The 25,821-nt window shown below is 40.0% G+C and overlaps 1 protein-coding gene and 1 pseudogene across 1 annotated transcript in view; one reads left to right on the plus strand and one right to left on the minus strand.

The window, feature by feature from the left end:
• The window catches only part of CCDC192 (coiled-coil domain containing 192), a 178,823-nt gene extending 166,582 nt beyond the window's left edge, over positions 1-12,241 (plus strand). The window contains 2 exon segments of the mRNA XM_073801950.1: positions 11,920-12,155; positions 12,158-12,241. Of these exon segments, the coding sequence (XP_073658051.1) occupies positions 11,920-12,155; positions 12,158-12,241 (320 nt within the window).
• Positions 3,211-3,783, minus strand: LOC141278152 (double homeobox protein B-like; annotated as a pseudogene).
• Positions 12,242-25,821: the final 13,580 nt, after the last annotated feature.

Below are 25,821 nucleotides of genomic sequence, written 5' to 3' on the forward strand. Positions count from 1 at the left end.
GGAAGAAAATGAGGGGCAAGGTGAGAGGGAAGAAAGAGAGCTGTGTGTTGTGAAGCAGAGCTGAACAAGTCGCTCAAAATTTTGCATAGGAAAATGATTGCACCCAAGGGTCCTGTCGTCACAGACATGTAATGGCAGTGTCAAGTCAGTGACGCTAAAATGACTTCTGCCTCCTCTCCACAAACCCCGTTCCCCTACATAGTTTACACAAGCAAAGTCCTGGTCAACAAAAATGACGACTCCTTTAGCCCATCTTTCTCCACAGCTAATTTTCATTAGCAAAAAATAACCTTGCCAATACTATTATTACTACAGCATCATTTTATTTCTCAATGCCATACAACACCAGAAACTATATTATCTTTTGAAAATTAACACAAACAAAGTAAATTGGCATTCCTCATTTGATAAGAACTTAGGCTCATATAACCCCTGTGCACCCAAGAAGAAAAGCAGGAAAGTCTCACTGCTGGTCACTTTAGTGCAACACGTGGTTCAAATGATGGAAATCTTCCTTATTTTATTCCTCCAAGTGACTTTCAGTCCATATGGATTCACTTCAGAAGAATCCATATGGATTCCACTTCAGATAAGCATAGAAATTGTCCTTCATCTATTGTCTCTTCCTTTTCTTCCTTTCTCCCAAACTCCTGGGTCTCCCGTTCCCTTGAATTTTCTGTTTCCCTACCAGGAGCCATATTTACCTTTCAGCCTCTGGCCAGGCTGTCTGTCATTGTGTTCATCCATTATTATCTTCTGAGGAGCCAGACCTATGGGAGGGGACTTCAGGTCTGCTCATAGGAAGAGGTGAGAGAGATTCCAAAACACCTTTCTTCTGCTTAAGTTGATTTCCTCTTGGCATAACTCAGGTGCACTGTTATGCTGACAATGCTCATGTGTCTTATCAAAGAACCCCTCTGTAGAACAGTCTGCTGTGATCTGAGACCCTGAAGTGGGTGGGAAGGAACCATGCACCAAAAGGGAGTGATGGAGTAAGTTAACTTATGCTGTCCTACCCTCACCCTAGTAAAACCTTTGCCCTACTGGTGTAGGTAGGAGGTGGAACACAGCATTACATTCTGCCCACCCAGCAATTTCTGGCCCCTGGGTGTTCCCCCTCCATCCTGTCCCAGCCTATATTCATTTTGTGGCACCATCTTTGAGACGTCCTCACTTGCTTTCCCATACAAATAACTCTCCTTCACCTCCCAAGCTAGAGCCAAGGTATTCACATGTCTTTCTGCGACAATGTTCTTATCAGTTTTCTTGGACATGTCACGACTCCAGCAAGCTCCAAGAAGAAAACCCTGGATTCATATCTGCAGAGGGGATTCACTTGCTCCCTATATGGCCATGGTGGCTGTTAAACACTTATGGAAGCTGGGGGTCGCCATGCTTCCACTCCAAGGTTTGATCTCTCCCTTCCCTTCCCTTCCCTTCCCTTCCCTTCCCTTCCCTTCCTCTGAGTCACTCCTCATGGGAAGGAAAAGAGAGACTCCTCTCCACATCAGCTTTTGAGGAAATGGATCCATCCACGCCCTGGGAAACAGAAGCAAAAACAAAAACTCCCAAACACTCACCATTTTCTCTGGGTATTCTGGAGATAATTTAGCCACGTTAGAACTGGCAAGATGAGATTTAAGACAATTAGAGGAGGAGCAGGGCTGTGAGGACCACGGATGCATTGGGTCAGCTAGTTACATTTGCAGGCAGAGCCCTTTCGGGTAAACAGGGAGCGACACAAAGAGCACATCAGATGTGACCTCTCTCCTCTAGCTGTGTGCACAGCAGCCTTGTCAAGAAGGGGCTTGCCTAGGGGACTCCTGGGCCTGCCTCTTAGGATTTCACCAAAAGCTTTGTTCGCCACGTCTACCGTAGGTCAGCAGAAATTCAAGTGCGAGAACCAGCTGATCATCAGAATTACCCAGGGAGCTTCATAAAAATATAGATTCCCAGACATCCTCCTAGATTCACCTGAGCAGAATTTCAGCAGTGAGGCCCTGGATTCTCCATATTGACAGGGCTTGCCAGGTGCCAACTTGGAAAACCATTTTTTTTTTTAAACATTTTTATTGCCAAGGTAAACCCACATATACCAAAATCTGTTTTCAGAATTTACCTTTTCAAAAGGGAGAAGACTGAGAATGATTATCCCAGGTTTTAGATTAATATATAATGTATTTATAGTAAGAGGAGAAATCTTATGGACATATATATATATATATATCAAATATATACAAAAAACTAAAAATGTGGAAATATTAGCGTCATTAGACTATGTTCAGTGATGATATGGTATTGCTATTATAATTTCCTTGTAATCTTTTGTATGTTTTAAATAGTCAAAGTAAAAATACACTTCGAAGTGAAGGTTACTCAGTATTATGGATTTGTCCTAATCCATTTAATCATTCCCGTAATGATGGATGCTGAGGTAGTATCTAGTTCGCAATTTAAACCCCCAGAGCTTTGGGGAAAAGCTCACTTTTATGAGCTCACATCATCAGGAAGTACAGCATCCCTTCATCTTCTACACAGTGAACTAATTTCAAGTTTGCCCTCTCATGATGCCAGGAGGGAAAGAAGTTCTAATATGTCCCTCAGAGATCTGTTCTTGCCTGAGTTAGGTTACAGTTTGTGGATTTTCCAGACTGTGGAGGATGTGGTGACTACAGAGAGAAGGTCATATTCGTCAGTAAGATACTTTTTCTCTGCAAGAATTCAGCAGACATGTCCACCACCTAGTGCCCATGGTGCTTCCAGAGGCAGTGGGGAGCTTGGAAACAGTCCTTCACTTAGTGGAGTACGGAAGATAACCACTGCCCACAAGAAAAACAACCTCCATGTTGGTTTCCGAGTGGTTTTTCCTTTCCCCGGCTTTAGTTTTGCCCCTGACAGGATGATTTCCTAATTCATTGTTCTTTAAGTTGCTCTGATCTGCATCAAAAAAAAAGGAGGCCTGGATCAGGTTCAGAATGCTATTTTCTTCCTTCTGAAGCCCAAGCCCTGGTGAGCTTTGCAGAGTGTTCAGAAGAGCCTGAAAATCCTGGAGGGTCCTCTTCCTGGGGATCAGGATTCAAAAAAGTTTGTACCTTTTACTGACAATCTGTGGATGGCAGGAGTTGACCTAAAGGCTTCTTGAGGTTTCTATATATTGCTGGTGCTGTTGGCTGAGGGCATGACTCTGTGTGCTGTGGCCAACAGTCTGCCTCAGTGGGTCCCTTTTTGAGGATCCCACTCTGCAATCAGAGCCTGGCAGCACTCATCCCACCACTGCAGAAAGTAAGATATGTCCACCTGGCCCAGATCCTGTGGTGGTTGCTTTTTGTGTTCAGCTTGAGGCTGAGAATAGTCTTCCAACTGCAGTAGTCAGTCTGTTCTTGGTGATCCTGGCGTTCTTCTTGGTATTGGGGCCAGAAAGGATACTGAGTATCTGGGTCTCCTCCTATAGTCAGCAGTCCTGGCACATAATTTCCAAGTGTTAGAGTAGAGGAGAGTTCTCTCCTCCCTGCACAGCCTGCATGGGCTGCATCATGACACTTTGTCCTTGGATCACACAAGGGACAGAGGATACATGGGATGGGAGAAAGGTAGAAATGGTTGGTTCCTGCTGAAAGAACTGGAGGAAGGAAAATGATGAGATCTGCCTGGGAGAGTGCACAGGTCAATTTCGTGCTGCAGAGCTGTCAGACCAGGTCTCCCATTTGGGCCATCCACCGAGGAATTCACAGGCTCACTTCTGTTCTGCCCAGGGTACAGAGATCTTGGGTCCTGAAACCACATTTGAATTCTCGATTCTGGAATGCCTGTTTGGCTAGTGTTTTCCTGTTTGCAGTATCAAGGAATTGGCTCCTCTTGAAGGCTTGAACTAGAATGTTTGATTGAGATCTTGGGACGGATGTCTGGTCTCGTGTGGCTCCTTTTGGTAAGTATTCTTGAGTATAAGGCTGAGGCTGGTTCTGTCCATGGATTTGGCCTTCTCCTAGGGAGGAGCTGATCCCCAATCGTCTCTGTCTTGCTCTGTGGTTTTTAAGCCAAATCTGAATTTTAAATTCTGGAATGCCAATTTCCTTGGCCATTTGTTTCCTGTTTGCTTTTTCAGGGTAAGGGTCATGTTCAAGCCACGCTTGCAGGATATTCTTTTGACCCTAGTTGTAAATAATCTTGCCTTGCCAGGTTTCTTTTTGTAATAGTATGTCACTTGCAGTGCTGGTCAAATCCATCTTGGGAAGAGGTATCCAGATTCTAAAAAGATGAGTGGACAACTCCGAAAACCATTTTTATAGCTTATAGAATCTAAGCCACAGATCTGGAAGAGATCTACTCTAACTTTTCCACTTTTCTATTTAAAAAAAATTAAACTCGGAAAAGTTAATTGCAATGTTGTACAATCATAACAGCTTATTTTATTTAAAAATTGCAGTAGTGAAAAATTTTGTTTGAAGAAAAAATGTGCCTGGCGAAAAAACTGAGGGACCAGCCTAGTGATATACCAATTGAAACCTCTGGACTGATCACGGCCATGGTGATTTTGTATCATTTATGCACTTAACTTTCATTCATTTATTCACTTAACAAATGAGTATCTACTATGGGCCAAGGCTGTTTTAGGAGAAGAGGATGCAGTAGTGAAGCTACTCTGCCCTCACCGAGCTTTTATTCTAGTGGAGAAGAGAGACTAGCGACAAGATAAAAATAAAATATAGAGTAGTCAGATGTAGCCTGTCAGTAAAACTAAAGTGGGGAACAGGGATTTGAAGTGTTCAGCAATGGGGGTTGGGTTGACATTTCAGACACGATGGCCAGGGAAGGCTTCATTATATGAAGGTGACTTTGGAGAGAAAAGACCTGAAGGAATTGAGGGAATTGGCCATGTGTAGATCAGGGGTACAATTATCAGGCAGAGGAAAGAGCAAATGCAAAGGCCCTGGGGTGGGAATATGCTGGGTCTGGTAGGAATAGCAAAGATGTTGGTGGGAATGTAGCAGGGTGAATGAAGAGAGGAGGGTGCATAGGAGGTGTGTCAGCGAGGCACAGTGGGGCCAGATCACACGGGTCGGTGTAAGCACTTGGGTTTTTAGTCTACATGAAATGAAAAACTATTGAAGAATTTTGGACAAGAGAGTGTTTATACCCAACCTATGTTTTAATGGAACCTCTCCGGGCAGAGTTGAAGGCAGACTGAAAGGGCAGTAGCAGAAGCAGTGTGGCCAGATATGAAGCTATTGCAGTACTTCAACTACATGTTCTGGGTGAGAGAGCATTAACCATCTCCATAAATGCTAAGCATGGATATCACAGTGTGTTCATGCTTCAGAGTGACAAAGGAAGGACACTGGGAATCTGCAGTTCCCTCGGCCTGCTTGGCTCCCACACACGTCTCACGGTGAGAGCATCCTGCCAGCACAGGAGTGACACTAGTGGTTAGTGAGTAGTGCTTTTCATTCCACCTGGTACCCAAACACTAAACAGGTCCTCAAAGCATCCGTATCAGCAGACCCCACATGCTGGCTCTGGGGACTGGCGCAGGAACAGCGTCTGCTTGAGGCCAGGGAGCTTGAAGCAACAAGTACTTCCTACACAGTGTCTCTCAGTCCTTGCTTTTCCTAAGTGTTTTTTTTTTTTTTCATCAAGTGTTCTATAGGCTCTCTGATCCCTTTGCTCTCCGGAGCACTTCCCCATGTCATCAGGGCTACAGCCTTTCCATCAAGGTTTCAACTAAGTATGTTGTCCTTCCAAAGCACTTATTAAAACAGACAGATATTTTTAAGCTCTTAGGTATGGGACTGTTGGGCTGTTGCTGGGTGAAAATGTCTATTTGCTCCAGTCTACAATTGCACCTCAAACTTTTCCTCTAAAACACAATCCTGTTATAAGACAGGTCATCATTATGATATGGGGAGTTTTGTGATACATATCAAAACTTCCTAGCAAATATCAGACTGTTTTTTAATTATTTTAGCTGACTAAACTTATTTGCCAGGTCAATCTGTTCTTATAATGCTACTTGGTTTTTTCCCAAGTCAACAAATTTGCCAACTTCAAATGTATTCTAAGCGTTCAAATAAAAACATTGATGGAGGAGGATACACAAGTCTGCAGGATGTAAGACAAACCTGATTTTCAAGAGGTAAAACATTTGTGCTACAAGAATGCAAAATGTAAGTGAATCATTTTATTGCAGAGAATTACCATTCTCAAATGTTCATTGCAACAGTCTAGAGAAGGAGAGAAAATTAGGAAGGTTTTTGTCATTTTGGATTTTATCCAAGTAACGAGAGGGATATATTTACAAGGATGTGCCCATGTTCAAGTCCAAGTATGGCAACAGATGAAATTGTACTCCCTCGGTGGTTACTGTGAAGTATACACAGCTTTCAAGACCAGCATGAAGGTGAGTCAGAGTGATGGGCATTTGAGCAGAGGAGGAAGCTGACATAGTCTTTTAGGCCAAACAGTAATCCTGGGTGCCTCTGAGGGGAGCGAGGTATTTAATCACCTCACCAGTGGGCGTCTTTCTTAAATACCTGGCAGCCTCAGCAGTCAGCTTGAAAGGCAGAGAGAAAAGTAAATGTCCACAGGTGAGTACCCAGTGGAGATGCTTGTTTAAGCTAAATCCTGTGTGTCCTCTAGGGCCTAACTCAGTGTTGCCTCTCCTACCCAACTGTGGAACTGTGACTGGAGCCAGCAGGCATCTGATTTATTCTCTATGTGCAGGGTCCCAGTTACCGAACTAATTATTGAATGAATGAATGAATGAATGAAAAAGATGACCATGAAGGATGCTTGAGATCTAACTGGGAAGAAGTGTGTTTCCCACTGTTAGAGGTATTGGAATCAGATGCTCGATCAGTGGTTCTTAGCGTTTCTCTGCTCAATGAACATTTTTGGGTGGTGATATCAGTAAAGGGATCAAAAGGGGAACACCCCTTTTTAGAAAGAAATATTTATAAAAATTTTAAAAAGCTTTCCAGCCATTTGTTGGCCACTTTTCACACTACACCTCTTTCCTCTGATTAGCTGTAAGTTGTACTCTGCTCTCCTCCGGTCTGTCCATGACAGCCTTCCACCTGTCAGATAGCTCTATAACAAAAGGCAGCTGCACTTGTGGCAAAATGCAAATTTCATTCTTTGATTACAATTGGCAGCTGACCCAGGAAGAGCTTGAGGGACACCAATGTCTGCAAGCCACTTAGAAAATCATCATTTAGGGATGCTGCAGAAATAATTCCTGTACAGGTGAGATCAGAGCACCCGCAAAGCACACATTCCAACTCTAAGTCCCTAAGTTTCTCAAAGTACAATTACCTCTGCTGTTGTCAATTTAGTCATTTTTGACATGACTCTCATGTGACCCTGTGCTAAGAGCATGAAGGTTTTGAGGGTATAAAGAATGGGAAGCTGCAAATGGCCAAAGGCATTTTGTCCTTCAAGGGTGACTTAGAAACCTGAACGTAGCCTGGCCCAGCTGGAAGAAGGCTCCTATTGTCTGTCCTCTTTCTAAACCTGCACAACTATCACCACCCCTTCTCCTGCCTCCTCTTTGCCGTGACCCTAAACCCGCAGTCTCATTCCTGCTTCCCACCTTTGTAAGGCAGAAAGAGGGGAAATCCTGAAAAATAATGTACGCTTGTAAAAACCTCTACAATAGTAGCAATTGTGATGACGTCATACCCTGACTGTCGCTAGTCAGGTTTGTCCCCTCTGTCTGACAGAGAGAAGATCCTCTCTTGTCTCTGGGTCTCCTACTGCCTCTGGGTATAAGGTTAAACCTGAGATTATCTGGTCAGCAGACAGAATCCTCCACATCTCAGGCAGCCATGGCCTTGGCAAGACTATCTGAGCTTCTAGCAAAAGGCCATGGAAGACAACAGGTGTTTGAGATCTGGGGGCATGTAGAGCTGTCAGGACCTTAGGGACACACATCCCTTCCTATTACAGATGAGGGAGTTTGGAGTAGGGAAGAGCAGTGCAGACAAGATTATGTGAAGTTTAGTGGTAGAGTCTGAAAAATTTATTGGAGTGGCCTTGGGCTGTTTCCAATACAAATAGGATGTGAATCCTGGAGTCCCTCACTTTATTGAAAAGTTTAAAACACTTTTAGTATTCATACGTGTTTAGAAACGGAACAAAAATATTTTTCTTATATGTGTAAAGAGATCATTTAATGGTAAAATATACTTGTATGAGAAATCTCCTTTTTGGCACACCAATTCTTTAGCTTGTCTCCTTATTGGCATTTTCATGTAATACATGAAAACATTACAGTAGAATTAAAGGTCTCATGCCATCTCTCCTTTTTTCAGCCTCATGTTTCTTCTCTACACTTTTTCCAATTATCTTCTCCCTGTGCTATGGGCAGAATTGTGTCCCCCACAAAAATCCATATGTTGAAGCCCTAACCCCCCAATGTACTAGTATTTAGAGATGGTGCCTTTGGGAGGTAATTAGGTTAGATGAGGTCATGAGGGCAGGGCCCTCTGAATGAGGTTAGTGCCCTCATAAGAAGAACCTGTGATCTCTTTCTCTACCATGTGCAGACACAGCAAGAAGGCAGCTGTCTGCAAATCAGGCTGAGAGTCCTCACCAGAACCCAACCACACTGGCACCCTGATCTAGGGCTTCCAAGCTCTAGATCTATGACAATAAATTTCTGTTCTTTAAGATACCCAGTCTACAGTATTTTGTTGTGGTAGCCTGAGCTAACCAAGACACCCTGACTCTCTTTCTCTCACTGTCATTCTACTTTCTCCCTCTACTACACTCTTCCGAGAGGGCAGAGACAGAGGGTATAGACCTGGTGACTGTGATTGCCTATGTAAGGCCACCTTGCTGCATTTTTACCCCTTTATCATTAGAATTCAGTGAAAGAAGTGTCTTACCTATATTGAGTTATTTTTTTAAAAAACAAATTAAAAAATATTTTTGACCAGTTTGCCTTTGGGAATGATGCTAAACTCCTTTCTTCCCTGTGCAATTGGTAGAAAATAACTTCTCCTAAAAAGAGAGGGAAAACTGGGGAAAGAAAGTATTGAAGGAGAGGTCAACGAGAAAGGAGAATCTGACAGACATAGACAAGGAGAGATGCTTCTGATGCCCCCTTTGTCCCTGAGCCTCATGGTGCCCAGCCCTCTCTATCCTGCCTGCCATTCCTTTCCTTAACATCTTCCCACTGCCGCTTGCTGCCATTTCCCTTCTATTCTTTCCTCTCCTGTTGAAACTCCCTTCAACCCCTAAGAACCCATTCTCCCAAGCCCAGATTTCCATGCCTCTACCTTCTAGAGTAACAGAAGACATGATCTCTGTGCTAATAGTTGAGGACCAGCAATCCTCCCTCCCGAATAACAACTGTACATGTTAACAAGAGCCATCGGCAGGGAACACATCCACCTTTGTTTCAAAGACTGCTCATCCAAACCTAAGTGTCCATCGATAGATGAATGGATAAAGAAGACTGGCACACATATACAATGGAATATTACTCAGCCATAAAAAGAAATGAAATTGAGTTGTTTGTAGTGAGGTGGATGGACCTAGAGACTGTCATACAGAGTGAAGTATGTCAGAAAGAGAAAAATAAATACCATATGCTAAAACATATATATGGAATCTAAAAAAAAAATTTTGTTCTGACGAACCTGGGGCAGGAAAGGAATAAAGACACAGACGTAGAGAATGGACTTGAGGACACAAGGAGGGGGAAGGGTAAGCTGGGACGAAGTGAGAGAGTGGCATGGACTTATATATACTACCAAATGTAAAACATATAGCTAGTGGGAAGCAGCTGCACAGCACAGGGAGATCATCTCGGTGTTTTGTGACCACCTAGAGGGGTGGGATAGGGAGGGTGGGAGGGAGACACAAGAGGGAGGAGATATGGGGATATATGTATGCATATGGCTGATTCACTTTGTTATACAGCAGAAACTAACACACCACTGTAAAGCAACTATACTCCAATAAAGATGTTAAAAAAAAAAAGAGTTCTCATCCAAAAGGAAACTCCAGCTCAGCACTATCCAATAGAACTATAATGAGAGCCACAAATGATACTTGAAATTTCCTAGTAGCCACATTTTTAAGAAGTAAAAACAAATGAGTAAAATTGATTTAAAAAATATATTTTAGTGCAATGTAATCTAAAATATATCATTTTAATACCTAATCAATTTTTTAAGCCTAATAAGATATTTCACGTTCTTTTCAAATCTGTCTTCCAAATCAAATGTGTATTTTATACGTGCAGCACATCTCAATTCAAACCAGCCACATTCAGTTGGTTAATGGCAGCATGTGGTAAGTGGCTACCGTATTGGGCAGCACAGCTGTAGTCAGAAAAAAGGAAAGGTGAGGCCCAGCATATCAGCAAATGAGGAAGCCCCCCACCCCATCCTATGGACTCCTTCTTCTGGGCTTGAAAGCACGGGCCTCTTGAAGAGGGCACAAATCAAATGCTTCTTTGCGATTTGAGATTTTTTTCATTGCTTTTTAAGAAAGATACCCAAACTACCATCTCCTTAAATATTATCATTAGAATCTCATATGTTCAGAACAAAGATTTCTCCATAGATTCTTGAAACGTAGTACATTGCTGACAGTAATTTCTAAAAGCAGAGACCAGCCTGATCTCTCCTCTCATCACTTTTGTGAAGCCAAAGCATTGTGTCCAGTGTGCAATGCGGTGCTCAAGCTCTCACCCCGTGACTTCTCGAGAAAATTATGGCCACAAATTAGTTTTATTTGCTGAGAAATGGGTGATTCCCTGCCTGCACTGGCTATCACAACAAAGCTGCCCCAGCTTTAACAGGTGTATAGGTACACAATAGTAGCAGCCCTTTGTACCCTGGACTTACTGTTATGTTTCTTTCAAGTGCAGCTGTGGGTTTGCTTTCACTGCGGTTTGAGTAGAGGCTGGACCTTCAATTACAGCAATTAGCTGTAGACACCATGTGTCAAGTTCATTCATATGCTATTAGCTCAATTAATCCTACCATGGTACCCAAGCCCTTGATGTCCCTTACTTTTTATAGCTGAAGTCTGCCTTTTATACTACATAGAGAAATTATTTTAATGGTAGAAATTTCAGGATGAGTGATGTGGAGGGTGGTACTGCTAAAATCTAGTAGAATGAGGTTTCCTTTCAGTAGTTAAATTTTTTTGACCATCTAGTGATATTTGTTTTCAAGGATTTCCTGCTTCCAGTCACTAATCTTTTATCTCTTTGACACAGCCTCTCTCTCCTTCCTTACTCAGACCTTTATCCTTATCTGAGGGGTTACCTTATAGAAATTGATAAAGATAAGTTTTTATATTCAGGAGGCATTTGTGATTTTATTGACATGCTGAAAAGTATTCAGACCTAAAAGAAATTAATCTCTATACCCTGCTACAGAGTTTTCCTGATCACCTCAAATTACACCCCTGCCAACTCTAAAGCTGACTTGGGTTAAGAAACTAGTCCTTTCTCATTATCACTTTTCCCAAAAGGGACAATGGCAACTTTTTTTTTCCCAGTCAAATTAAAATTCACATTGAAGTGTATTTCTACTTGATTGTAGCTCTTGTGAAGAATTATGAAGAAACGATAACACGAAATCTGGGATGGCTACTGTTTGTAGATTGGATTTTCAAGGACAGCTCATTCCCATGGTTAATTGAAAGTTAAATGCATATAAACAAGAGTTGGCAAAGATTGATTCTCCTCCCTCTCCAGAGGCTTCTAAGATTTCTTTTCACGAGCACCCAGGGTCCTTCCCCACACTGGTGCAGATTCCGTTCTCAGTATATCTGGCCAGATGACGCAACATCTGTGTTCTCTTTTAAGAACGTGAGAAATGAAACTTTTTCATCTTCCCTTTCTTTGAGTTCTGGGAAATCCAATTAAAACTGTTCAGATTTTCCTTTTCTTGTTTGCTTTAGAAGACAGCTTACTGGAAGAGGGCTGTGGTGGTCTCCTGCCTGTGGAAAAAGGTGACCGAAAAATCAACCTGATTGTGGAGTTGTCGACCCAGGTTTCCCATCAGACTGAGAAGATCGCTCAGCTGGAAGAAATTTTAGAAGAAAAGGAAAGGAAGATTCAGCAGCTGGAAGCCGAGCGGGAGGCTCATCCTTTCCCAGAGGTCAAAGACTCTCCAGAATGTTTACAAGAGGCCAATTTTCTTTAATTTTCTTTAATAATAGCATCACTCCTGTGGTCTATGACGAGGATATTCAAAGATTCTCAGTAAAAAAAAAACAATAAAAGTTTATTAAGTGTCATCAAGGTAAAGTCCAGAGCCCAAGCAGACTCACTGGCAAACTCAAGTTCAAGTTCACGGGTTTGACCTATTCTATAAGGTTCATATTGGAAGGAAACAAAACAAAGGGAAGTCCTCAGACGCAAACACTGAATGTTTCCCCTTTAGACATTTGTCACATAATCCACACAGCTATAGAATACTTTGTTTTCAGACATTCCTGATAACAGAGGGAGAGGAAAAAACACAAAGCTAGAGAGATGGTCAAAGAACTTAGCATTATCCTCTTACCAGAGGTTTGTCACACTGCAAGGGAAGAGTGGCATGAATCCCATTTTATTATGCAGCTCAACTGTGAACAGAAAGCAGTCATGGAGGGTGAGCTTCAAACTGGGGAATGTTGGGGTACTGAGAGCAGAATCATTGCCAACAGATTAAATAGCCATGAGGTCTGTCTTTTCGTATCCTCTAGAATATATTTCTCAATGGCATGTATTTTATTAGCATTTAGCAAGGGTAGAAATGAAGTAAAACCAAACCAATCAAAAGAAATAAAGAATGGATGAATCAGAGCCGCAGTCCTTTGGGAGAAGTGTCCTGGGACAACATCTCCTTGGGAAAACACATAACACTGATTTTTCCCTTACGAGCAACATTAAGACCAAAGCAAAATACACCATTACAATTGTACCGAGGAGCTGTGGATGGCACAAAATAACATCAGGAAAAATAGAGGATGGGCAAAGGAAAGCTGCCCTGTAATTAATGGAGTAGAAGACCTCATATCATATCCCACTCATCCCCTTCAAATGAACTATTTCTCATCCAAAAAGACCAGCTAGTTACTAACTTTAAGACCTTGGTGCTTAATTCTTACTCTCTCTGTACTGCAGGACTCAGGCAAACAGCTATAGCTATCCCATGAGTCTGACTGTATTGCTACTTCTCGATTTAATTCAATCAGTTCAACAACTACTCATCAGAACTCTTCTATCTACCAGGCACAATAGTAGATGTTAGCAATATCCTAGAAAACATGAAAATCACAACTTTTATCATTCAGGAATTCACAAGAACAGTTAAAGAGTCTCCTTAAAACAAAGTTTTTAAACCTGACTTTTTTTTTTTAAGGAAGTATTGAGTTTTGGACTCATAATAGCTTTGCAATATTGACTCTACAGGTTCACCACAAAATAAAACCATGGTTTTACCAGTAGGTTCTATGTTCCTATAAAGCTAGAATCTTCCCATATCTGTACATAACCTCAGAATTTCACCTGAAATGTCTGCAAGTATGTACAGGTGCAGTCCATTATCAGAAATGAAACCAACTTACAACTCTATGATCATGAATACACACCTACCCCAGAAAGTGACTTGAAGCACTTTTCCACGGTTCCAAAAGAAGCTTTTCCATGGAGTCTACATCAGTCCCTCACTTCAGAAATCCCTTCTCTCCTGTCCCTCCTTCTCACCTCTTCAAACCTTATGATCCCCTTTGTCTTTCCTGTTTCTCTGGTACTGATGAGGGTACCCTGTTCCAGTCTTGAAGTTCTGCCCATTGCATCTGACACCATGGTAAGAATGAAAGTTGCCATGTTTTTACTGCATATTACTGTGAGAAAGCTTTAAATCTTTCAGTTTGGTAAGAGTGGACTATCTCCAAGACAAACTATTCCCTGCAATTTTCTTGTGTTATGTTGATCACCAAGTCTCCATTTCTTTATTTTACCAAAGATTATCTTAATCCCATGGGATACTGAGGCTGAGAAAGATGAAAAGCAGGGAGGGGGGGGGAACACCTCATCACACCCCAAATAGGAGGGTGTTCACTTCTAGATCAATTTCCCCTGGCTAATGTCTTGGCCAACCCTCAGCATGAAAGTAGCCTTACAGCGGAGATAAAATGACAGAGCTGGAGCTGCTGTTAATAATTAATAGAGCCTGTCACCTCTATATATCTAAGGACCAGCCACTGAAGAAGAAAGCATTGAGAGTCATATTACCCTGCAAACCCATCTTTACAAGAAACTGATCTTGACTCAGGTCTAGGTTATCCTCAAATCAGAATCGGTGGTGGGGGGGGGGGGAGATTTGGTCCAAAGGTGAACAGACTAATCTCTGTTACTGACACCTAAGCAAGAAGAATTCTTTAGATATCCAGGTTTTATGAGGAGGTGGGAGGTGAGAAGAGTTGTTACTGGCCTCTGGCCTCTGAGACATTTATAAGTACAAAATTTCACATTCCCTGCTGAACATTTATGCCATTGTGTGCCCCCCAAATTTCATTTCCATTTTCTGCCATTCCTCCAGAGAACTGGGTAGTAAACTTCAGATTGTGCCAAATACCTGGTTCAGACAAACTACAAATCAGATTATAGCGCACACTGTAAAGCCAAAGTCTCATTTTTTAAGAGCCAGTTGGATTGCTGAAACAGTTTACTGATCTTTAATATATCTGTTGTAAATATCACAAGACAGCATGCTGATGCCCTTATTCTTAAAGAAAATTTAGGCAATCATCAGGTAATACACCTGGTTCAAAATAATTGGAAATTAAAAATTTAAACTATTTAACAAGTAACAAAAGCCATTCTCTAATAGTCTAAAAACATTTACAGAAATATATGCAGAGTTTTAATTCTCCTTTTTCACCAGTCATTAACTTTTCTCAGGGAGGAAGTTAAGTTGAACGTGTGGTATGGCTAATCAATTTAAATAAATGTTGGATTTTTTAACAATTTAATTTCATTATTATGTGCATGACAAGCTGAAATCATAGTAATAGACCTGTTAAAGACTAGCAGAAAAGTAAGTCACTGGAGAAACTGACCCGGAAATGTGAAGGGGGTGCCTTAGGTTTCAATGAAGTTCAGCAAAACTATAATATTTTTGCCTAAATGCATTTCTGGGAAAGAATGAATTCAGTCAAGTTTTAGTTATCTCTTACACTCTCTGCTTATCCCCAAACCCAATCATTTGCTTCTACGTTACACTGAAGTAAAGAAGTATTACACTGAAGTATTTATTTGCTTTAATGCAATAAATAGAGAAGTGCTGATGAACGTTGCCGGCCTAAGTCAAAATAATATATATTTGGCAATTATCAAGTATGGGGACTGCAGAGACAAAACTATTCCAAAAGACATAAGAAAAGAAACATATTTAAAGGACTTGGAAAATCAGCTTGAGATTCAAAAATTCGACTCTCATAATTTGAAAAAATTAGACAAAAAAAAGAATAAAGTAATTTTTAAAGGCTAAATTATTACTATAATTTCTCCCCTGCTATTACAACAAAATCTTTTGTTAAGATTTCCCATACACGAGAGAACATTTTTTCTAGTTCAAGTAGGAAATAACCTTTTTAAAATAAAGTACTAGTACACTGGGACAAAGTTCACAGCAAAAGATAGGGCTGGCCGTGAGATTTCCCATACCTAATGAAATTAGGTCTTTTACGGTAACACAAACAAACAAAAAAACCACTAAAAACAGTTCTTATCAGGTTTCCAGAGCAATTGAGCATCTGAGTTAGATACTCAGTACATTCCCAAAAACATGAACCTGTGGCAAGAGGACATTTAATGAATTGTCTGACCATTTCCATCCCAAAGGTTTAAGTTTGCTTTTTATTTAACAAGAATGACCCTTAGTGCTCAAATCCAATAATACCCAATCTCTTGTTCTTGGGTGAAAAAACTCACATGATGTGTTGTCTAATAACTCTTGAATCCATTTTCTTAAAAGTCACAAATAAGCTTAAACAAAAGTTTATTGTCTGATGTCACATTTTTCAAAGAATGATGTTACCACAGGCAAAAGATGACAGCTGAAGGGGAGAGAAGGAGCTAGCCTAGCACCAGCTCTTTGTCATATGGGGTCCAAACAATAATAACAGTGAGTTCTAGTTAAAAGAAAAAAGCTGATAATATAATCTTTGGCCCTGTACTAAAAAGATGTGCCTTATTTTTTAATATAAATTTATTTTATTTTAATTTTGGCTGCATTGAGTCTTCGTTGCTGTGTGCAGGCTTTCTCTGGTTGTGGCGAGCAGGGGCTACTCTTCGTTGCGGTGCATAGGCTTCTCATGGCGTTGGCTTCTCTTGTTGCGGAGCACGGGCTCTAGGCGTGCGAGCTGTAGTAGTTGTGGCACACAGGCTCAGTAGTTGTGGCTTATGGGCTCTAGAGTGCAGGCTCAGTAGTTGTGGCGCATAGGCTTAGTTGCTCCGCGGCATGTGGGATCCTCCCGGACCAAGACCCAAACTTGCGTCCCCTGCATTGGCCGGCAGATTCCCAACCACTGCGCTACCAGGGAAACCAAGGTGTGCCTTATTGTGTAGCTCCTATTTGAATGATGTTGGTATGGTAACAGTGAAAGAAACAATAAACAGCTATAGTGGATGCCCTATTATCTTGCTAGGGACCTGCATTTGCTAGCCAACAGTTATGTATATAGGAGTATAACTAATATTTACATAGCAATTTATAGTTATCTAAACATTTTCAAATAGATTATTTTATTTAATTTTCATGAGATAGGTTTTAGCTAGGTAATTAATCCCAAGCTTATAACTAGGAAATGCCAGAACAAGGGCCCGCGGGCCCCAGGCCAGTATAACTTTCACAACACTCACCACCCCTATGCAGTTATATAACAAAGACATTCATTGTCTACACATCTTTCTCAGGTCAGCCCGCATTGCCATGTAAAGGAAAAACAATTTTCCATGGGTACCTTCTTTCTCAAGTTTATTCCACAAAAGGAGTCAAAAAGCTGTCCAGATTCAACTGATCATATTAATTGGTTTGGTCAAAACTGTGTTTTGGCTTTGGTTTGCTCATTGTGTTTTATTTTAAAGTAATTGCTTTTAAGAAGAGTGGGGCCGCACTCTACAGTGTGCCCTGGGTCCCACCATTTCCTATTGTCTTATACCAGGCTGCTTAAGACATTTATCTTAACTGCCTTGCCCTATAGATAAATGGTTTGGAATCCCTGCCTGGAATACAATGCGTACGCCAGGTCCAGTTTGGTATGTTGTTACCATAAATTTAAATGTCTTGAGTTTTTGATTTACAGTCATATATATATATATATATATATATTTTTTTTTTTTTTTTCAAAATAAGAAATTTTTCGATAAAAAATTTTAGACAAAATGAGTACATTACATCCTACATTCAATTGTTAATTAAAACATTTTCAAATAGATTATTTTATTTCATTTTACATTCAGTGGTAATGCATATTCCCGTATGCATGACAGAGGCAGCACAAAGACCTAAAGAAAGTAACCAAGAGTTCACTGTAGCTTCCTCATCAGTTCAGGACAGTTTCTAAATCTCTGGGGGGTTTTTAATCAATTTTTTTGGAGTGTAGTTGCTTTACAATGCTGTGTTAGTTTCTGCTCTACAGCAGTGAGTCAGCTATACATTATACTATATCCCTTTTTTGTGGATTTCCTTCCTATTTAGGTCACCACAGAGCATTGAGTAGAGTTCCCTGTGCTATGCAGTAGGTTCTCATTAGTTATCTATCTTATACATAGCAGTGTATATATGTCAACCCCAATCTCCCAATTCATCCCACCCCCCTCTTCCCCCCTTGCTATCCATACATTTGTTCTCTATTTCTTTTTTAATGTGTGTGCTGTGCAGAAGGGAATTCTGACAGAAAAATGTCATTTGACCCACACCACAAAGCTCAAGTAAGTAGGTAAATGATGACTAACAGAACTGGTATTTTCTAAAGGAAGAAATCCAACACAGAGACGTTCTACTTATTTCATCTACAAAACTCCCCTTTGCATCCAGTGGCATCAGTTCTATTTCATGCAGATGGAGAAGCAAAGACAATTAAGGGACATCTGTAAAGATTGTTTGTTCTATTTCTAGTTACTTTTTTCTCCTATTTAGATGAAAACTTAGGCATTAGGTTTCCTTAGCACATTTAGCATATTTAGTAGTAATGCCTTAAATTTATAAAGTAGAATTAAAAATTATGCCTCTGGGGCTTCCCTGGTGGCACAGCGGTTGAGAGTCCGCCTGCCTATGCAGGGGACACGGGTTCATGCCCAGGTCCGAGAAGATCCCACATGCCACAGAGCGTCTGGGCCCATGAGCCATGGCCGCTGAGCCTGCGCGTCCGGAGCCTGTGCTCCGCAACCGGAGAGGCCACAACAGTGAGAGGCCCGCGTACCGCAAAAATAAATAAATAAATAAATAAAAATTATGCCTCTGCTTGACTGACAACTCTGTGTTTCTTATTTACAGATGGGAAAACTGAGCTCCAAACGTTGGAGCTAGACTTGTAGAGTCCAGAACAGGGGTCAGCAAACTACAGCTACAGGCCAAATCAGGATTGCCACCTGTTTTTGTGTGGCTGGTGAGCTTAGGGTGGTTTTTACGTTTTTAAAAGGTTGAACAAAAAAAATCATATTCATAACACAAAAATTATATGAAATTCACATTTCACTGTCTATAAGGTAAGTTTTATCCGAATACAGCCATGCTCATTGTGTAGGTATTGTCTCTGGGCTGTCTTCCTGCTATGGTGGCAAGGTTGAATAGTTGTAACAGAGACCTATAGCCAGCAAGCCGAAATATCGAGGCCTTCATGGAAAAAAATTGCTGACCCCTTGTCTAGAGCAAATTAAATGAATTGCCTTAAGTCATACAGCTAGTAAGTTTCAGAACTAGGCTTGAGTGTGATGTTCTTACTCCAGTTTGACTCCTTATGATACAGACACGTTTACACAGATTCATTCTCAAATTGGCATCACAAGGAAAATATGTTACCCAGGGATCGCCAAATCTCACCAGGTTATGGTTAAAAAATAAGCTCATATGTCTTTTATTACTCTGTAACAGAATGCTTTTTCAGATTACTAACGCATTTTTCTCCCTGTATTTATCTCATTCTATTCCCACATTAAAAATGTAGCTTGCTCTCTGCTCTCTTGCCTAGAACCCAAGAGTTTTGTATAAAAGCAAACGGAGAAGCTAACCATGAGAGACTTTCTTTCTATGCTTTTGTTTCCAAAGCTTAAGTCCATTGCAGAAAGAAGGGTTGAGAAAGAGTCTCTGAGGGGAGTGTGAGGAGACAGGGAGGGATTCCCTCCACCCCTGAGGGGAGATCAAGAGAGGCATGGGACAGCAAGAACCTGTCCCTTCTCCCTGCCCTTGCTTTAGGGATGCAGCAGGATCTCAAAGGGATCAGCCACATGGAACACCAGGCAGGTTGGATTCTGAGGACCAGGATTTCAAGCCCTGCCACGAGTTTCATACCCATGTGTGTCTTCAATGTGAAGAAGCAGCAGACTTGAGGGGACCAAGTTGACTGGGAAGACAGGGGACTCAGCATCAGCAAATGACAGAGAAGTGTCTCAGAACCAAGAATCCTGGCATGAAGCCAGGGGAAGGGAAGACTCAAAATGAGTCAAACTTCCTGCCTCCTTCGTGGGATAGGGACTCAGAGTCACTCTTCAAATAATTTATAGAAAATAAAGAAAGGAATTTGTGCAGACTTGAGTTTGCAGATTGAGATTCACATGAGCCCTACTGTTTAAAGTCTCCATTAAAAATGCAAATCACAAAGACTCCACACCTCCACCCAAAAATTCTTGCTGGGGCCAAACTTCCATTGGGTTCTGCTCCCCAAGAAACTTATGGAAATCCCACCTTGCTGGTGACTCAGCACCTCAATCTGCTGTTCTCACCCCTAACTGTAGGTACAATTAATTATAATCATTAAACACAGAACAGGGAACTTCCAATCTGAACTGCTCATCACTTTCCCAGATCAAGGAAATGAGAGAGTTAAATGTTTTGTTTATTGCCAGCTAGTACTAGTTATACTAAAAGGTTTGTTTTAAGATGAGTTTGGTGGAATTTTCCCCAAAATGAAGTTGATTAGAATTTGCCCTAAAGTTAGATAACTTGGTAAAGCACATGTCTTATATATATTAGATGCTCATGGATGATTCCTAATTCTTCCTGATGATCTAAGTAGTGTTGGAACAAAGGGAATATTATGGCAGCTTTATAAAATAAACAATTTAATTTTGCTCCCAGTTTGAGAGCTCATTATGAGACTCTTCATTCTGTTACATTTTTTTTTAAAGAATTTTACAGAATTATAGTCAGTTGGATAATGAAATGGCACTGACATACTTTTCACCTTGAAAGCAATACACACATGATTGAGATAACTATCATTTCAAATGCATTTGAAAATGTGCAATTCTTTCCCATAGCCAATAAGAGACTTTAATAAGTAATATATATATAATGTAATATCTAGAGTAACCACTAAAAATGCTATACAAAGAGAGACAGATGAATCAAAATAGATTTTTTAAAAATGCCCAAATAACCCAAAAGAAAACAGAAAAACAGAAAATAGAGAAATAAGTAAACAAACAAAATTTAAAAATAAAATAGTGTTAAACCCTAACACAGTAACAGTTCCATATAAATATAAATGATATAAATATACCATTAAAACACAGGAAATGGAAGAGCAGATTTAGAATATGACTGAACTATATGCTGCCTCTGAGAAAACCATTTCAAATATAATAATATAGGCAGGTTGAAAACTTAAAAATGTAAAAAGATATATTATACAAACACTGCTCAAAGGAAAGAAGCAGTGGCTATATTAATATCAGATAAAGTAGACTTCGGAGCAAGGAAAATTACCAGAGATAGAGAGGGACATTATATTGTAATAAAAGAGTCCACCAAGAAGATATAGCAATGCTATATATATTGGCATATACAACAGAGCTGCAAAATATGTGAAATAAAACATGATAGAACTGAAAGGGAAACAGACAAATTCACAATTGTAGTTAAATAGTTTAAAACCCCTCTCTCCACAATTGATAGAACAACAAGAAAGAAAATCAGCAATGATATAGAAGAACTCAACAACACCATTAACCAACAGTATCTAATCAACACTCACAGAACATTCCATTTAACAAGAGAAGAATAAAAATTCTAAAAAAGTCAATAAAAGAGATGGTTTTTTGAATAGATCAATATAATTGACAACTTCCACAAGTCTGACAAAGAAAAAAGAAAGGAGACACAGCATGTTATATCAGGAACAAAACAGTTCCTGGGAAGTATAATAAGAGAATCTGCACACTGAAATTTGACGATTTAGAAGAAATGAACCAATTCCTTAAAAAAGCTCAGACCACTACAACTCAGTCTATATAAAACAGATAATTTGAATAGTGCTACAAATATTAAGGAAAGTGAATTAATAATTTTAAAACAAAAAATAAATCCCCAGGCCCAACAATTTTACCAGTGAATTCTAAATATTTAAAAGTATTAATACTAATTGTATGTAATCTCTTCCAGAATATAGAAGAGAAATGTATTAGACAGGGTTCTCCAGAGAAACAGAACCAGTAGTGTGTGTGTGTGTGTGTGTGTGTGTGTGTGTGTATAGATAGATAGATAGATAGATGTGTGTGTGTGTGCATGCATTCATGGAGACAGAGAGAGCAAGCAAGGGAGAGAGATTTATTTTAAGGAATTGGCACATGTGAGTATAGGGACTGGTAAGTCCAAACTCTGCACAGTAGGCTGGAGACCCACAGAAGAATCAATGTTGTAGTTTAAGTTCAAAGGCAGTGTGTTGACAGAATTCCCCTTCCTTCAAGGGAAGTCAGTCTTTTTCTATTAAGGTCTTCAACTGCTTAGATGGGACCCACCTATACCATAGAGGGTAATCTGCTTTCAAAGTCAGCTGATTTAAATGTTAATTTCATTTAAAAAATATTTTCACAGAAATATCTAGAATAATGTTTAACCAAACATCTGGGTACCATGGCCTAGCCAAGATGACACACAAAATTAATTATCACGAGAATACTTTCCAACTTATTTTATAAAGTTAGTATTACCTTGATGTCAAAACCAGATAAAGAAAACTAAGACCAATATCCCTCATAAATATAGACTCAAAACATTTTAACAAGATTTTAGCAATACAGTATTCAGCAATAATGAGAAATAATTATACATCATGACCTAGAGAGGTTTATTCCAGAGATACAAGACTAGTGCAATACTCAAAACTAAATCAATGTAATCTACCATATTAACAAGCTAAAGAAGAAAAATCACATCAACAGATGTACAAAAAGCATTTGACAAAATTCAATATCCTTTCATAATTTTAAAATTCTCAGAGAAATAGTGATAGAGAAAAATTTGTTCAACTTATTCCCTCATGAACTTATTGTCTTGATATAGAGCACCTACAAAAAACTTACAGGTAACATTACAGTTAATGAGAAAAGACTGAATATTTTCCCCTTAATATTGAGAACAAAGCAGGGATGTCCAGTCTCACCACTCTTGCTCAGCACAGTGCTGGAAGTCATAGCCAGTGCAATAAGGCAAGAAAAGGAAATAAAATGCATACAGATTGGAAAGGAAAAAATAAAACTGTCCCAAATTACAAATTTGTAGAAAATCCCAAGGATCTAGAAAAAATACTTATAGGAATAATAAGTGAGTTCAGCAAGGTCTCAGGATACAAGATAAAAATACAAAAATTATTGTATTTCTATGTAGTAGCAATGAATATGTAATTAAAACACTGCAATAATAAATGCATTACCATTTACAATCACCTTATTTCTTTAATTAAAAAAATGCTAGTGTAAATCTAATAAAACATGTATAGGGCTTGTATACTGAATATTGTAAAATGATAATAAAAGAAATCAAAGAGCTAAATAAATGGAGAGGCATATTGTGTTCACAGATTGGAAGACTCAACATAGTAAAGACATCAACTCTCCGTAAAATAATATAAAGTTTTAACATAATTCCTATAAAATCTGAGAGATATTTTTGTATATATAGAAAAGATTATTCTAAAATTTGTATGTAAAAGCAAAGGAACAAGAATAGCTAAACAATTTGGAAATATTTGAGGTAATAATGACTGAGAACTTTCAAAGTTAATGATAGACAACAGATCCAGGAAGCTCAGAATATACCAAGCAGGTATATACCATGCACACTTATGCATATCATATTCGAACTTCACAAAGCAGATACAGAGAAAATCTTTAATAAAGCCAGAGGGAAAAAATCACCTTACCTATAAAGAAATAAGGATAAGAATTATAGTGGACTTCTTGTCAGAAACCATGCAAGTACAAAGAAAGTTAAATATTTAAAGTGTTGAAAGAAAAAAGCCATCAACCTAGAATTTTATATCAGTGACATAATTCTTCAAAGATTAAAGGAGAAATAAAGACTTTCTCAGAACAGCAAAATTATAGAGATGGAGAACAGATTAGTGGTTGTCAGATGTTAAGGGTCAGGGAGGAAAGTGCATGTGGTTATGATAGGGCAACACGAAGATCCTTATGGTGATGGAAATGTTCTGTACCTTGACTGAATCAATGTCAATATCCTGGTCGTGATATTATACTTAAATTTTGCAAGGCATCACCATTGGGGAGATTGGGTAAAGAATGTACAGAATCTCTGTATTATTTTTTATAACAGCGTGTGAATCTATAATGATCTCGAATAAAAAATTTAATAGGAAACAAAACTCAGTCTGTTTAGGATTGTTTCTTCTTTATCCTTATCCTGGGGTTGATGCTAATAAGCTCTGAGAGGATGTAAGCAGATGGCACCCCTGCAGCAGTGGGCAGTAGGTGTCTATTTATGTGTCAGGCCCAGGCTGGCTTCCTGCTCCAGGTGTGACTCATCCTATCTTATTCCCATGGTGTTTGGAGGGGCTGCTACCTTGACCTGGCTCCCACATAGCATCTGTTGTCCATCTGCTAACATGTGGCCTCAGTCCCCTGGTCGTGATGTAACCCCTCAGTCCTGCCACAGGACCTACCCAGTGGCTCTCCTCAGCTTACATCAGTGACCTGCTCTTGGGAGAGTTTTGAAATGCCTTTGCTCGTAACTTCAAGTGCACATAAATTGAGAAACTGTCTGTGGCCCCTCCTCCCTAAGTACATTGTGCCACCAGCTTTCATCAATACCTGCCACCTGCCACATCAGAACGGCATGGGAGGGAGGGGTCATTTCCCTGAGAACTGCTGACCCATGGTCCAAATCCTGGTCGTACGTTTCTATTTTCCAAACTGCACACTTAACAGGGGGTTTCCTCACGTCCACATTCTCACAGACTTGACCACAAGAGAAACTGGTTCTTCAAGGATGCTTGTAAATTTTTCTGTCTTCTATCTAAACCAGCGATTTTGAACCTAAGAACCAAGAATATGCCACCTTTGTTATTCAGGTTTCATAACGTCTTCCCTTCCCTAAAGCAATGTGCAACTTATGTCTAACTTATTTGGGCTGAAGGGAAAAATCTTTGGGCAACCAAGTGAAGAGAAGAGATTTAAACAGCCTGACAAAAAGGACAAAGCACATCAATTAATATATTGGGGAGTCCACCCCCCAAAAAAATACGTTGGGGTGAGGGGTTACATCACTACAGTAAAGTATCACTGTGTTGTGCGAAGGATACATCAGCAATGCTCCCAACGTACCATCCCTCCCACAGCATGCAGGGCCTCAGCTACCGGGCTGCTGCTGTGAACACTGCAGACAATTTGTTTCCAAAGATAATTCAAACCTGCCATGACCTTAAGACTCAGGAGCCTCTTTGGAAATACTTATTTATGTGAATGCTTTCATGTTTCTTAAAGAAAAAGGAAGAAATACATGACAGAAAAAAAAGAAAAGTTCAGGAAAACCTTGAACAGAAAACCTGAAGGAAATGGACCTTTTGCAAACCCTTGTCTTAATTTTATCTTGACAATGAAGCTGTGCTGCCTTTCCTCTGTGCTGCCTCCAACTTCCTGATACCTTTCACTGCACTGAAGCCCTGTTTCCACGCAGACCCTTGTGATGTCTTCTTGCTGCACAATACAAAGGTCCTTTTTAAAAGCTCTGTGCTGGCAGTATACTTGTTTGGTACTTACCAGCTGCTTGCTAAGTCTCTTCACATCCTGGTGCACAGAGCACTATAGATAATAAACGCTGTGAATTCCTTATAATTACCCAAGCCAACGTCCCCTTGGTCAAAGATTTTAAACACAAGAAAATCCTTTGTGTGAACAGGAAACTGATTTGCGTACTTACTGTTAACTAGACAAAAAACTTGCAAGTGAATTGCATTTGTTCTCTTGGCAGCTCTGTTTGCATAAAGAGGCTTAACTGGAAGATTAAAGCAAATTCTATCTTAAAATATTGAGCTATAAAATCATACACCTGCTCAAGAGTTCAAAGAACCATGGTCTTATTACATGTTGTATAAGCGTCTAGAAAATTTTACACAGAAAAGGGTTCATAGTAACAAACCTGGACATCTTAGGCAAATCCTGCCCAAGTCCAAGGTTTCCTGGGCTGGCAGATTGAAAAGAGAAGGCTAGATGTATCAGCTTCCTCAAGGAAAGCTAGCTAGACTGATGGCGTGGAGTGCTTTGGAAACTTGCACAGTATCGTTGATGCGAAGGACTGCTGAGTTCTAAAGGGCAGGGAAAACATGAAGCCACTTTTGGATTCTATGACAGAA

This window comes from Tursiops truncatus, chromosome 3 (genome assembly GCF_011762595.2).
Source record: "Tursiops truncatus isolate mTurTru1 chromosome 3, mTurTru1.mat.Y, whole genome shotgun sequence".
NCBI lineage: Eukaryota > Metazoa > Chordata > Mammalia > Artiodactyla > Delphinidae > Tursiops > Tursiops truncatus.